This window comes from Trachemys scripta, chromosome 4, assembly GCF_013100865.1.
Source record: "Trachemys scripta elegans isolate TJP31775 chromosome 4, CAS_Tse_1.0, whole genome shotgun sequence".
NCBI lineage: Eukaryota > Metazoa > Chordata > Testudines > Emydidae > Trachemys > Trachemys scripta.
The window spans coordinates 30,677,942-30,692,848 of record NC_048301.1 but is presented as its reverse complement, the minus strand read 5'-3'; the positions used below and the strand labels follow the sequence as shown (position 1 = coordinate 30,692,848).

General features: G+C 40.2%; 1 protein-coding gene across 2 annotated transcripts in view; it reads right to left on the bottom strand.

Moving 5' to 3' along the window:
* Positions 1-14,907, bottom strand: part of PPP4R3A (protein phosphatase 4 regulatory subunit 3A) — a 70,219-nt gene that overhangs the window by 31,226 nt on the left and 24,086 nt on the right. For both annotated transcript variants that reach the window (XM_034768543.1, XM_034768544.1), the window contains exons 3-4: positions 11,861-11,959; positions 8,426-9,043 (exon numbers count right to left, since the gene is read on the bottom strand). In XM_034768543.1, the coding sequence (XP_034624434.1) occupies positions 8,426-9,043; positions 11,861-11,959 (717 nt within the window). The remainder of the gene's footprint in view (positions 1-8,425; positions 9,044-11,860; positions 11,960-14,907) is intronic.

Sequence of the window (14,907 nt, the reverse complement as noted above, 5' to 3'; positions counted from 1 at the left end):
ACACTTTAACCTGTCTGGTCATTCAGTGACAGACCTGCGGGTGGCTATATTACAACAGAAAAACTTCAAAAACAGACTCCAAAGAGAGACTGCAGAGCTAGAATTGATATGCAAACTAGACACAATCAACTCCGGTTTGAATAAGGACTGGGAATGGCTGAGCCATTACAAACATTGACTCTATCTCCCCTTGTAAGTACTCTCACACTTATTATCAAACTGTCTGTACTGGGCTAGCTTGATTATCACTTCAAAAGTTTTTTTTTTTTTCCCTCTTAATTAATTGGCCTCTCAGAGTTGGTAAGACAACTCCCACCTGTTTATGCTCTCTGTATGTGTGTATATATATCTCCTCAATATATGTTCCATTCTATATGCATCCGAAGAAGTGGGCTGTAGTCCACGAAAGCTTATGCTCTAATAAATTTGTTAGTCTCTAAGGTGCCACAAGTACTCCTGTTCTTCTTTTTGCGGATACAGACTAACACGGCTGTTACTCTGAAACCTATAGAATCATAGAAACGCAGGGCTGGAAGGGATTTCCAGAAGTCATCAAGTCCAGCCCCCGGTGCTGATGCATGACAAAGTAAACCCTTGCTGGGTGTTTATCTAATCTATTCTTAAAAAAAAAAAAAAAGTCCAGTGACGGTGATTCCACAACCTCCCTTGGAAGCCTATTCCATAGTTTAACTACCCTTATAGTTAGTTTTTCCTCTAACCTAAATCTCCTTTGCTTCAGATTAAACCCATTACCTCTTCAGTGGACATAGAGAACAATTTATCACAGTCCTCTTTGCAGCAGCCTTTAACGTATTTGAAGAGTGTTATCAAGTCCCCCTCAGTCTTCTTTTCTGAAGACTAAATGTGACCAGTTTTTATAATCTTTCTAAACCTTTTATCATTTTTGTTGCTCTCCTCTAGACTCTCTCTCCAATTTGTCCACATCTTTCATAAACTGTGGTACCCAGAACTGGGCACAGCTGAGGCCTCATCATGTAAATAAATACTGTATTATAATATATATGCACATGGGGGCAATCTTAATTCTGGCATTTTTTCACCTTTGAACACTTGACTTTGCAACTAGGACTGTCAATTCAACCGATTAACACAAAACAAATTAACTAGATTAAAAAAAAGTTGCTATTAATCAGTTTTAATCGCACTGTTAAACAACAATAGAATATCAATTTCCATTTATTATTATATTTTGGAAATTTTTCTATATTTTCAAAATATATTAATTTCAATTACAACACAGAATACAAAGTGTACAGTGCTCACTTTATATTACAATAGTGCAATGTAAATGCCTGTTCTCACTTTCAGGTGACATTGTAAATAAGAATTGGGCAGCATTATCACTTATAAATGTAAACAAACTTGTTTGTCTTAGCGATTGGCTGAACAAAAAATAGGACTGAGTGGACTTTTGGCTCAAGTTTTACATTGTTTTGTTTTTGAGTGCCATTATGTAAAAAAATAACCCTACATTTGTAAGTAGCACTTTCATGATAAAGAGACTGCACTACATTACTTGTATGAGGTGAACTGAAAAAAATACTATTTATTTTTTACAGTGCAAATATTTGTAATAAAAAATAAAGTGAGCACTGTACACTCTATTCTGTGTTGTAATTGAAATCAATATATTTTGAAAATGTAGAAATACATGCAAAAATATTTAATACATTTAAATTGGTATTCTATTGTTTAACAGTCTGATTAAAACCATGATTAACTGCAACTTTTTTTTAATCTCCTGATTATTTTTTTAAATTGTCTGATAGCCCTAATACTTTTATATGTGCAATGTCTTAGGTTTTTAAAAAAAGAAAAACTGGAAAAAAAAACAAAATTCTATCGGGTGGCATAATATTGATACTGACATAGGTCATCTGCAGGGCCACATGAGCTAATGGAGTAATTGATAGTAGCAGTAAGTTACCCTCTGTGTAGAGCAGCCACTAGAGGGGGATGAGACACAATTTGCCACTTGGTTCCACAAATATTTTCTGACAGCAGAGGAATACTGAGACTCAAGAATCTAGGGTTCCATTCCACATTCTGTAGAGTAGCATGCACTGTCCAGTGGTTTTCAAACTGCGAGCTGTGACCCAGTACTGGGTCGCAGAACGTAAGGCACTTGGTCGTGGCTCTTGTCAGCACTAGCAACTGGGCTGTTAAAAGTCCCATCGGCGATGCCGCCCAGCTAAGGCTAGTCTCTACCTGTTCTGACACCATGCTGTGCCCCGGAAGCAGCCAGCAGCAGGTCTGGCTCCTAGGTGGGGGGGGCCAAGGGGCTCCACGCGCTGCCCCCGCCCAGAGCACCAGCTCCACAGTCCCATTGGCTGGGAACCGGCCAATGTGAGCTGGGAGGAAGGGGGGGTAGTGCCTGCAGGCGAGAGCTGTGTGGAGCCGCTTGCACGCCTCTGCCTAGGAGCCGGACCTGCTGCTGGCTGCTTCCGGGGCGCAGCATGGTCCATGGTGCCAGGATAAGCAACAAACTGCCTTAGCACCCCCGCTGTGCCACTGACCAGGAGCCATCCAAGGTAAGCCCGCACCCCAACCCTGTGCCCCAATTCCCTGCCCCAGCCCTGAGTCCCTTCCTGCACCCAAACCACTCATCCATGGCCCCACCCCAGAACCTGCACCCCCAGCCCATAACCTCTCCTGCACCTCAACCTCCTGCCCCAGCCCTGACCCTCCCGCAAACCCAGAGCCCCCTCCTACACCCCAAACCCCTCATCCCCAGCTCCATTGGGTCGTGGGCATCAACAATTTTCTTCAACTGAGTCACCAGAAAAAAAGTTTGAAAACCACTGCTCTAGTGGACTCTTGAGCTCCTGTTTCCCCTAAGCCCGATTCCCTTTTACCTCTGTCCACTCCAGCCAGGCCCTTCCCACCCACCCCAGGCTCCTCGTCACAGTCAGTCCGAGTCTGGTGTGAACGGCAGGGTTATGTCAGGGAAGAAAGGCACAGGTGGCAAGAGAAGAGGCACAGATGTTGTGGATGGAGTGTATAATGCCATACATTCTAAATAACTTCATGTATTTAAACCAGAGGTGGGCAAATTTTTTGGCTTGAGGGCCACATCTGGGTGGGGAAATTGTATGCAGGGCCATGCATGTAGGGCTGGGGTGTGGGAGGGAGTGCAGAGTGTGAGAGGGGGTCCGGTGTGCAAGAAGGGGCTCAGGACAGGGGGTTGGGGCGCAGGTGGTGTGCAGGGTGCATGAGGGGACTTAGGGAAGGGAGTTACGGTACAGGAGGGGGTGTGGAGTGCAGGAGGGGGCTCGGGGCAGGGGTGCAGGAGAGGTGCGTCAAGGGGCTCAGGGCAGGGGGTTGTGGTGCAGGGTGCAGAAGGTGTTCGGAGTGCGGGCTCCAGCCCAGTGCTGCTTACCTGGAGTGGCTCTGGGGTGGCAGTGGCGCACAGCAGGACTAAGACAGGCTCCGTGCCTGCCCTGGCCCCGCGCCGCTCCCGGAAGTTGCCAGCACCATGTCCCTGCGGCCCCGGGGGGGGGGGGGGGGGGGGTGGGGGGACACGGGGGGGGAGAGGCAGAGGACTCTGTGTGCTGCCCTCCCCTGTGGGCACTTCCCCCAAAGCTCCCATTGGCCACAGTTCCCCATTCCTGGCATGGGGCCCGCAGCGCCACAGGGGTGCCAATCCCGCAGGCCAGATCTGGCCCGTGGGCCGTAGTTTGCCCATTCCTGATTTAAACTTAAAGCAGAACCATTTTGCTCCTGTATAACCCACCTTCATTGGGCCCAGAGTTGTCCAAAGCTGACCTACAATCAACAGCAGCAGTATCACCACCACAAGCACTACCATGGTCCACAGAAGACAGCCAAGCACGCAGCACCCCCCATCCTTCGCTCCCACTGGACTATCATGAAGCACCCCAAACATCAAGTCCAGGGATCTCTTCAATTAAAAGGTAGCTTATAAAAAGACCCCAGTCCCCAGCAGCACCAGTCTCCACCAGGAAGTGGTGAGATGGAAAGGAGAGAGAGAACCAGACACTCTACTAACTACAATGGCTTCCACAATGGACAGCAACCACCAACTAATACACAGGATTAACAACAGTCAGAAAGGAAAATTTTGTTCAGTTACATTGTGACAAGCCTCTACTCTAACAAAAAATACAATGGGCTTTTATATTCACGTAGAGCAGACAGACCTTCAGTTTTAAAGTCCTGTCTAAAAAAATCCAAAGTAAACTTCATGGAACTCATTTATTTTGCCTTGCTAATGCAACCCTAAACAGACTGTATCTCCAAGTAAATATTTCTAACCTGATTTTTATAAGGCATAAAAAACTTACTCACCAGGCTGAGCAGTAATTTTGCCTGGTGAGTGGAACCAGGGAGCTGTATGCTATTTCTCAGGAGGAAAGGAAAGGAGAATAGCAGTCCAAGCGCCACTGCTACTTTAACAGGATAGGACAGAAGGAGTCAAGAATCCCAGAGGTGAGCAGCTTGAGGACGTACGTACCTTATAAAAATCAGGTTAGAAAAGAATGAGGGAGGTACATTAGTGGAAGAGAAATTAAAGTGGGAGAGACTATACTCATGTATGTTTTTTAAACTTGAGCTAGAGTAGTCATTCATTTTACAGAAAGAGAATGAAAGAGAAAGGGAGAAGAAGAAAGGCTAGCCTTCAGACTATAAGCCACAGCAGCTGTGGTGGGAAGGAGGGCTTCAAATATTCCTATTCACTGGCCACTTGGCGCAGCTGTAGGATAGATGGGAAAGCAGCCCTCTCCCATCTATCCTACTGCTGCTCCAAATGGCTTGTGAATAGCAATATTTTTTCCTTCATTCAAGCCAGATCCCATATTTATCTTCACCATAAACTATACCTCATTTAGCTCCACCACTGCCTTTTCTCCTCTTTCTTGCTTCCCTTCCCTACTCTGGGAAGAGTGTGGAGCTGTGGAATGAATGAGTCAATCAATCAAGATGTAAACTGAACTATGGAGGAGATATAAAAGATAAGAGTGAAAAGACAGCTTGGTGGTTTTAAAATTTCACCTCAGAGTCTTTGATCTCACACAAAGAAAAAAGAAATTTAAAAAACACTGCGCCAAACCCTTTTACTATGCATGGGAAGAAGAGGAAAGGGCAGCATAAATTAATTTATTGGGGGTGGACTGCCACCCTGATAAGTTTAACTGTTCAAAAGCCTTCTGTTGTTTTAAAATCTCAGATAACACAGTTTGGGAGGGGCATGGCTTGAGGCACAGCTGTATTTAAGCCAGGTTAGTAGGTTTAAACTTTGGGCTAGTAATGTTTGGTAAATTTTTCAAGCTTTTTAAAAATGTACCAAATAAGCCATTCCCTCTAGCACAGTGTAAAACATCCATTACTATTCTGTTTACCTTCTTTTATTTTCTCCAGATAGAAGCAGAATTAGATGTTTCTGCCAAACATCTTCCATTTTCTAATCCTTCCCAATTTATATACCTGAGAATTTTCCCTTCCTCTTGGTACTTTGTGGAAGTCAGAAGAGCTAGGATATAGTGAAGGGTGTTTATTCTGCTCTGTAGTGCTGCTCTCTGCTTTTCAAAGCTGCAGAGGGCAATTAATAGGACTCAAGTTTGTGTGTTTAAGGTAAATCATTAATCCTCACAGCCCCACTGTGAGGTTGATAAGCATTATTCTCATTTACAGACAACAGAAACAGAAGTAAGGAGGGGTTCAAGTGACTTATCCAAGGTCATATAGCAAGTCAATGTCAGAACCAAGACTCCAGCCTCATTGTGCCCCCTGCATACAAGTTCCTCAACCATACTCCACATGCAATACACTATCACCATTGACTAAAGCCAAAAACCAACAGTAGAGAAGAAACTAGTTTGCTATTATTCTATCAACTTCTTCATCCTGTACAACAGATAATACTCCTATTTCTGACAGCTGCACACGTGATGCATGACGTGCTGCTTGAGACTGTTGCAGTACTAACTCCTCTTGCCCAAATTTCCTCTCCAAAGCTTATCCAATTCACGTAACTTGGAGTCAGTGGTTGATGTTTGTTGGGTCAGCAAATGACCATCAGCAAACAGTATTCCAGTTTTGTAATAAGTAAGATGGCAATGGGTGGGGGAGGGTAAGCACCTGTGAGGTGGACAAAGAGGCCAAGATTTTCAAAAGTGACTAATGAGCCTGGATGCCTAACATAAGGCACCTAAATGGGCATTTTTCAGAGAGTGGGTGCTGAGAACTTTCTGAAGATCAGGCCTTTAAAGTGTTTCAAGCTGGCCACCCCAAGATTATTAGTCAACTTTTGAAAATTTAGGCCATATATCATTCTCCCCATTCTACAGGAAAACACATTCAGAGATCAAGTGATTCAGCTGGGGAGCATCATAGTCTAGTGAGTTAGATTGACTAGAAATCAGGAGACCTGGATTTGAGATGCCCATGTAACTATGGGCAATTAATTTTAATCTTTCAGCCACAGTTTCCCCATCTGTTATGGGGGTAACGATATTCAACAGGGTGTTTTGAGGCTCATCTAAATAAACTACACTTAAAATGATAAGGCAAGTGTGACGCATTGCTAGAAAGGGTTAGATATCCTGCAAAATAAATAACCCTCAAAAGACATGTGGGGAGATGATATTTGTTTTTGTGTAAATACATAGTAGGAGTAGGGTCGACAATGTGATCAACAGTCCCTTGTCTATGCTGTCTTCTGATAATTCAGAGGTCAAAAGAAGATCCTAGCATTTAAATAAATTGTAAACATGGGATATCTTGGTATTCATCTCTCTTTGAAATGTACTGTGAATGATGGAGGAACAAACAAATGTCCTTATGTTAATTCGTATAGCTTAGTACTGGTTATGGACCTCCTTCAAAGTCATCCTAATTACCTTTTGTTCCCTGAGGAACTCCAACTTGTCAAAAGACACGAAATTGTATAAAAGATCCTTGGATCCTGATTCTGTCATCTCAGATCTGCTTAGGATTCATCAGGGGAAGTTTGACTCACAAGACTGAGGTCCCAGTTATGCTGGTATGCCCTGAATACGATATTTGGACATTGGACTATTAACTATTTCTGAACGAACTCTTTGCAACTACAAAGCTCACCATCTCTGCTATGAATCTGCACCTAAATGAACTGAACTCATGTCTGTATGTACATTGATTTTTTTAACCATACTCTCTCTCGTTTTTGAATAAATTTTAGTTTAGTTAATAAGAATTGCTGCAGCATGTATTTGGGTAAGATCTGAAACATTCATTAACCTGAGAGGTGTCCGATCCTTTGGGACTGGTAAAACCTTTTCTTTTATATGATGAAATAAGATTTACAGAAATTTTGACATGGGTACCTGGATGGAGGCCTGAGGCTGGATCACTTTAAGGGAACTGTGTTGTTTGGACTTCTGAGTAACCAGTAAGTTAATAAAGAAGCTGTTTTACGCTGGCTTGGTAAATATAAGTACTGGAATATTCACTAGCTTTTTGGGGTTTGGCTGCCCCATTTTTTGCAGTTCATCCTAACTGAGTGACCATAGCTGGCCCCCACTAGGACCCCGGTCACAGCAAGTCTGCAGAAACATTTAGCACTGTGCTCACTTCTTCAGACTACATAGTTACCAGGAAAACGACCATTATCTCCATCCTTCTTGCTTTTGTTTGGTTTAAGAAGCTGGCATCCACTGACTACATATTAATAAAATACACATCTGTGCGCCTTACCAATGCTGCCTGGCTCTGATGAAAGCCTCATAGCACTCACTGTGCTACACAAAGTTGATACTTCTGCCCAGTTCATAGGGTTCAGTGTGAATACTTAAGCAATGTGTGTGGGTAAGAACACCATGAATAAATGGTTTTTAATATCTAAATTTCTCCATTAAAACTTTTTCAACAAATGCACAAATTCAAAACAAGACACACATTAGAACAGATGGGGAGTTTCTAGGCAAAACCATTTTGCAATTATGAGCCAAAATAATTAGGAACATGTTTAAGAAACTAAGTCACCACTATTTTTTTAAATGTGCATCTTCCAAACAACTTGTCTGAGCTGCCTCAACCTTTAGAAAAATTCTACCCTGGCATAAAATCATGAAAAGATTTAGGGCAGATTCATTCTTAGTTACAGAGGCTGGAGTCTTAACAAGTAAAGGCTTAACAACTGGGTAAGAATACTCAGTACACCTTGCTAACTTCAATTCAACTGTGCTCAATAAGGTTGTAATGTAGTTTGTTACATTTACATTATAAGTTCTACAGTAATAAGTCTAAAGTTCACATTTTAATTGCAGAATATCAACTTTATAGCTCAGTCTTCCAAACTCTGTTAATCTCTCGCATAAAATATATATATAAAAAAAATCTTAAGATGCTGAAAGCCAGTTTCAAGTCAACTTTCCACGTTAAAAAGTAAGAGCTTCAGACTTACCTGTAACATACCAACTATTTCCACTTTATTAAAAAAGATGAAGGAGTGAAGTGTTGACAGCATATTTTCTTCAAACACTGAGGGAGTGGGTAGAACCATATCTTGGATATACTGTACTCTGTATGTTTGATGAATTTTTTGCTTCAGCTCTGGATCAGATATAGGAATCACCTCTTTAAATTTTGCTGTTTTTGTCAGAAATTCCCTGTGTTTCCGTGACGGCGATAAAGAAGGATCATATTCTAGGCATCCAATTACGTCCATTATACATTCCTCAGAAAACATTACTTCAAAAAGTGCAGTTCTGTTCAAAAGGAAAATTCCCTTGATAATTTCATACAAGTGGTGTAGTCCTTCAAGGTTCTCCAAGTCCTCACACACATGAAAAATTTCTAAGAGCTTTTTAATATAGCCCTCATTTTCCAAAGCTAGTGCGAGTTTTTCACGACGCAATGGAGAAGGCAGTGAAGACGCCACAAGTTCCGCAATTTCCTCTAGCCGATTTAATTCACAAGATGGCAATTCTAGACCTGGTGATGACATATCATCAAAACGTTCCTCCTCAGATTCATCTACAAGGTCCTGAGTAATATCCACTGAAGGATCTTTTCCTTGAACCTATTACAATGAGACATTTTTTGTAAGTAATTTTTTTAAATTTCTACCGGCATTTTTTTTTTTTAAATATTTCTAAAACTGTGCATTTCCAGTAAGGGACAGAGGGTGAAGGAAAAAAGCCAAAAGCCGCATTACGCTCCTTGATGGTAGAAAGACTTCTGATTATATTTTTATTAAAAGCATGATCTGGAATATCAATGATTCTACTTCCTGGAGCCAAAAATAAATGCATGAATAAGAGTTTGCCATTTAAATACAATGCAGTTCAGGTTCTGATGTGCTTTTGAATGCTGGCATAAAAGGCACAGTATGGGACATTGAACACATTCATTAATATATGATTTTGAAACAAAGTAATTTTCTGGACTAGATATTTAATTGTATTAGTTTGTATAAAGCTGAATACTTAAATGTCAGGAAACTGGAAATATAGGGAATAGAGAAATAGCAGAATTTTCTGAATACTTCAGGAAAAAGGAAGACATTATTATTATTAGCATTTCTCGGGTGTCCATCACTAGAGCTTGAAAGGTCCCCTTGCCCAAGGTGAATAAGAAGCGTTCCCAGGTGAACAACATCTTCTGCAGAATCTAAACTTTCAATTACAAATAAAAAAATTTCAAACACTTAAGGTTTTGAATATAAGGTTCTAACACAAACAGATATTAAACTGATGCAGCACAATCTTCTTAAGTCTATATACAACTTGTTCAACTACCTCTGCTGCGGATCAGAGCTTTCCATGAGCTACACCAGAATGAACTGACCAGAGTCTTGTCAGCTTTTATTGCTATTTCTTACACCTGTGGGTAGTAGTGAAAATTACAAGAATCAAGTCAAGTTTTGTTCTGCTGCAGTTTGGAAAAACTGAACATCAGCAGAGACAAGCACTAGTGCTATTCACTGAGAAAGAGGACCCAAAAAGTGAAGGTTGTTTCAAATACTCTGCCTTTGTTCAATATATCTGCAGTAGCCAAAAAACTAAGGGAATGGAAGAGGTTGACACTCTCACCCCATTGATGCAGCCAGGAGGCTAGTGGAGATATATAGCAATAAATATCTCATTCTTGCAGCAGCCAGAAGGCTGTGGAAGAGGATGGAAGAATAGTGAGAACACTTCGCCATCCTCATAGCAGTCAAAGAAGGCCGGGGAGAGAGACTCGAAGGCTTCAAATTTGGATGCCCTCCAGCCACAGGTGGATATAAAAGGTGGGGCCTCAAAACACAGTCCAAGGAAAACAACCTGGCAAAAACACTAGCACATTCAATTTTCCCAAAGCTGGGGATGATTGGCTTTTCACCTGGGTATTCCCCAGGAACAGTGGGTGCCACCGTATCTTTTGAATCTGTCTATAGCTAACAGTTTTAATCCTCTGGCAATATTTCCGATCGTGGGTTCATGGGTGGGAAAAGATCAATAGGCTAAAATAGAAAATGAGTATGATATGCATGTGTGTATAAAGAGATGTATGAAGACATATTGATTCTGCAGAGGAGAAGAGGAAGAAGGAATAAGACAAAATATACAGGACAGAATGTAGAACAAAGAAGAGGAGGAGAGAAAGGAAAGAGACAGATAAAGGAGCGATGGGAGAGATAAGAGGCAGAGAGAGAAAGAAAAGGGAAAAAGAGATGGAAGAAGAGAGACACTATGGTTTATTACAGAAAAGAAAAAGAATAGAGTGAAGCTAGGAAGCAGAGAAAGTAACATCAAGCAAACGAGACATTAGTAATAATATTCAATGAATTTATTTGATTAATCCTTTGGGTGGTATTCAAACATCTACATAGCTGGCCAAATACTATTAACACTGGTGGAATATAGCAGATACATGCAGTGAATATATTTTCTGCTATTCAATCAGCCCTAGTAAAATACATTAAAAATTGTATTAAATAGAAAATTGATTGACATGTCACAAATAAAATGCAGTGTACGATGAACAGTTTAACTGCTTTAAATTGAAAAGGTCAGGACTTTTGGCGGAGAATACAGAGGTACAGATTTGACTCCCAACCTAAAAGATGTCAAATAAATCTTTCAACCCCTGCCAGTCACCACAGGGACTCCATCACAAATATGCAGAAGAACAATCCACTCAAGTAAATTAACCAAGTTCCCCTCTCTCTGTTACAGCAGAAAGGCAACTGAAACAGGAGGGTATGAGAGAGAAGGAAGAGAAATGCTCAGATAAGAAAAATGTATATGAAGAATAGGGAATTAGGAGAGAAAACAGACTAGCATTAAGAAACTTACAAAATGGAAAAGACAACAGGTAGATTAAATCAAATACAACCTCTAGTCTATGGTTCTATAATCAGCTTCAAAATGCACTTTAATGTTGAAGTATCTCCCACTTTAAAAAAATGAAGTAATTAGTAACTAATGAAATCACTGTTATAAAACCTCATAGAATCATGGAAGTGTACAACCGGAAAGGGACCTTGAGAGTCATCTAGTCTAGTCCCCTGCACTCAAGGCAGAACTAAGTAAAACTAGACCTTTCCTGACAGGTGTTTGTCTAACGTGTTTCATGAACTTGTACTTTATGCAAACTTTCTTTAGGGAAAGTGTGGGTGAATCTCAAAGATACTTTTAAACACAGTTTTGGGGAGAGCTTTCAAATATAACTGTTAAACTTAGCACCAGACTTTTATGGGGAAAGCACCAGTTTCTCAATTACCAAATATGTAATTTTTTCCTCTGTATTTTTTTACTTACAAGTACTATGCTTAATCTCATTGCTAAAAACAGTTAATAAAAATCAAAAGCATAACACTGCAACATCCAGATAATCTTCCATTTTTCAAACATACCTGACATATTTTTTCCCATATTTCATCACATCCAGCTTTTTCTTGAAAGCTAAGTGCCAAGTCATAATTTTCAGCTTCAGACCACACAATCAAAGTGTCCTTGAAAGAGATGAAGAAGTATCTTTCAGGCGAGTTATATTTTAGCTATAACAGGCTTTAAAATTGTTTAAAGAGTGATCGATCACTTAAATTAACAAGGCAAATGTGAAACCAAAAACCAGAAGGACAGTATAACAATACCTATTCAATCATCATATTTTAAAGTTATATTTGAAGCTTCTAGGATCTTGAAATAGTCACATTTTATACAAACCAAAATAAAGTCAAAGAATAATACTGAAAACTGTTTTAATCTTACTTTACGCACCTAAAAATTATATTTGAATAATGTAAATATCATTCTTTAGCTTCAGGATGCAATTATTCTTCTTCCCTCCCTAATGAAACATGCTAACAAGTACAATACATCAGTTAAATTAAATTGACTTTCCTGAGACTAATGACATAAAATTAAACATATGCATAAGTCATGTGCAGGATCAGGGTCACAGTCAGCTTCCAGATCTGTTATGCCCCAGAAAGTGCTATGCTGATGCAGTGTCTAATACCACGGAGTTGTATTTCTAAAAATGCCTATAAATTTGAAACTATGATAAAACTATTGATAAGCATGGAGCTAATTTACTGGCTGCATGAATGTCTTTTTCTACCACTACACTCAATTGTATGCCCTCCCCACCTTTATTTTAAATCTGAAAGGATATAACATTTTACCGGTTTGTAAGACCACAAAACTGGGTTAAAATGGCACCAAGTTGTGCTTGTCTCTTACTATCCTAAGCCTGTGACCATGTCCTAGTGTTGTCCTGTAGTTTATGGAAATCAGTATAGTACATGCGGGGGTATTAAACAGGCGTAGAAGCTGATAATCTGGTGTACTTTTTCAAACAAACATATCAGTTCTCTCTCTTAGCTGGGCTATGAGGCAACATATTGCTAAAATTAACGGACTGTTGATAATTCCCTTTACATGCATTTTGGTATAATCTACTTTATTTAAGTAGTGCATTCAAGTTTAGTTTGCAGTGTTGCAGCTGTATTGGTCCCAGGGTGACAAGGAAGGTGAGGAAATATCTTTTATTGAACCAACTTTTGTTCATGGAAGGGACAAGCTTTTGAACTTCACAGAGCTCTTCCTCAAGTCTGGAGAAAGTAACCAGAGTGTCATTTAGGAACTCCTTTTTCTTTTGTACGGTTTAACAGAAATATGAATTACACTTATACATCTGGCCTGATAAAAGACCACCTTTTGTAGTCAAATGCAAAAATATACACTCACTCATTGGATATATAAAAAATTAAAAACATCAGAAACTCTTTTCTGATCAAATTCAACATTTAAATCTGAAGCATGCTATAAAACAGGATACCTATGCTACATTATGCATAACCTTGTTTAGTTTACTATTCTCATTTTTAAAGGAGTTCATTTTAAATTTATCATAGTGAGAAGTTACAAGAGACGTACATAATTAAACATTTCATATGTCAACTGGGTTTTTGTTTACTTCAACAAGCATTAAATGGATAATAACCATAAAAGTGAGCATTTTTATTTTAAAGTGCACTTGCCAGAAAAATATCTTCATTTTTGGCTCTACCCATTACCCAATCCTGAACACTTTAAAAAAAATAAACTAGTCAAATAGCACAGCACTACTATTCTGCTCCACTGTGAGCAAGTCAATCAAGAAAATAATATCTTTTTGCCATTACCAGAGCAGCTTCAAATATACCATTGGGTTTATCTTGCAAATGGCAGTTTACCATTTCTTTTTCCAAAGGGTTGGGGAAGAGGTGGTGGACAGAAGGAAGAGATTTAGCAAGCCACCTCCAAAATACAAAAGGGAAAAAGCTGCAATGAATGATGTATCCTCATGCGAGACAGATTACAGTGCAAATTCTTTGGTGGTAGATTGACAGCACATGGTGCTGCTGTCACCGAATGAGATGGACAAGTGTCTCATGGCTAGGGGATTTTATATGGAGCATCCCAGAAGGATCTTTCCTCTCTTTGTCAAAAAGAATCAGGGAAACCCTTGCTCAGAGGTTTAGCCATTACTTGGAAATGCTGAAGATCACCTTCCAGTTAGAAGGTGTCCAACACCATTTTGCTGTATGAGAAGGGTGATCGTGAAGATCTAAAGAACTATCATCCAATATGCCTGCTCTCACCTGTCTACAAGCTGTTCACCAAAATAATAACAAACCGACTCTTGAAGAGTCTGGACAAGCAGCAGCTGAGAGAGTAGGCAGGTTTTTGAAGGAATTTCTGCATAATGGACCATATCTTCACTATAAACCAGCTGTTGGAGTGCCCAAGAGAATACAAATTCCCTTTATGCATTGCCTTAGTCAACTATGAAAAAGCGTTTGACAGTGTGGAGCTAAATGGACTGCTGAAAGAGCTTGCAGAGTAGGGCATCGACACAAACTACAGACCATTAAAGGAAAGAAACTCTGACTGCACTACAGGTATAATGCTGTTCGACACTCCCCTTCACATCCCAGTCAAAAGAGGTGTGAAGCAAGGAGACACTATTTCACCAAAACTCTTCACAGACTGTCTCGAAATGGTAATGAGGTGGATTAATTGGAAGGGTGGAATCAACCTCAATGGAGAGCAGTTAAATCACCTCAGATTCACGGACAATATTGTGTTGATTACCGAAAACACTAACAAACTACAGAAAACAAAATTTATGCCGTCTGATGCCTTGCCAAAAGTCCAAATAACAGAAGTTGAGCAATAAGTTTATTTGGGCCAAAAAATTAACATGCACCATGATCAGGAAGACGAACTCTCACAAAGAAATAAAGCTGGTTGGTGCACATTCAATTCTATCAAGGACGTCCTCCGGGAGGGAGGGGAAGAGGGGGGGAAATCAAAAAGGTAACACGGGCCAACCTCTTCAACTCAACAGTACTACTGGCAATGTATGGTAGCAAAACATGGGAGCTAATGAAGATAGACAATTGTTGCTCCT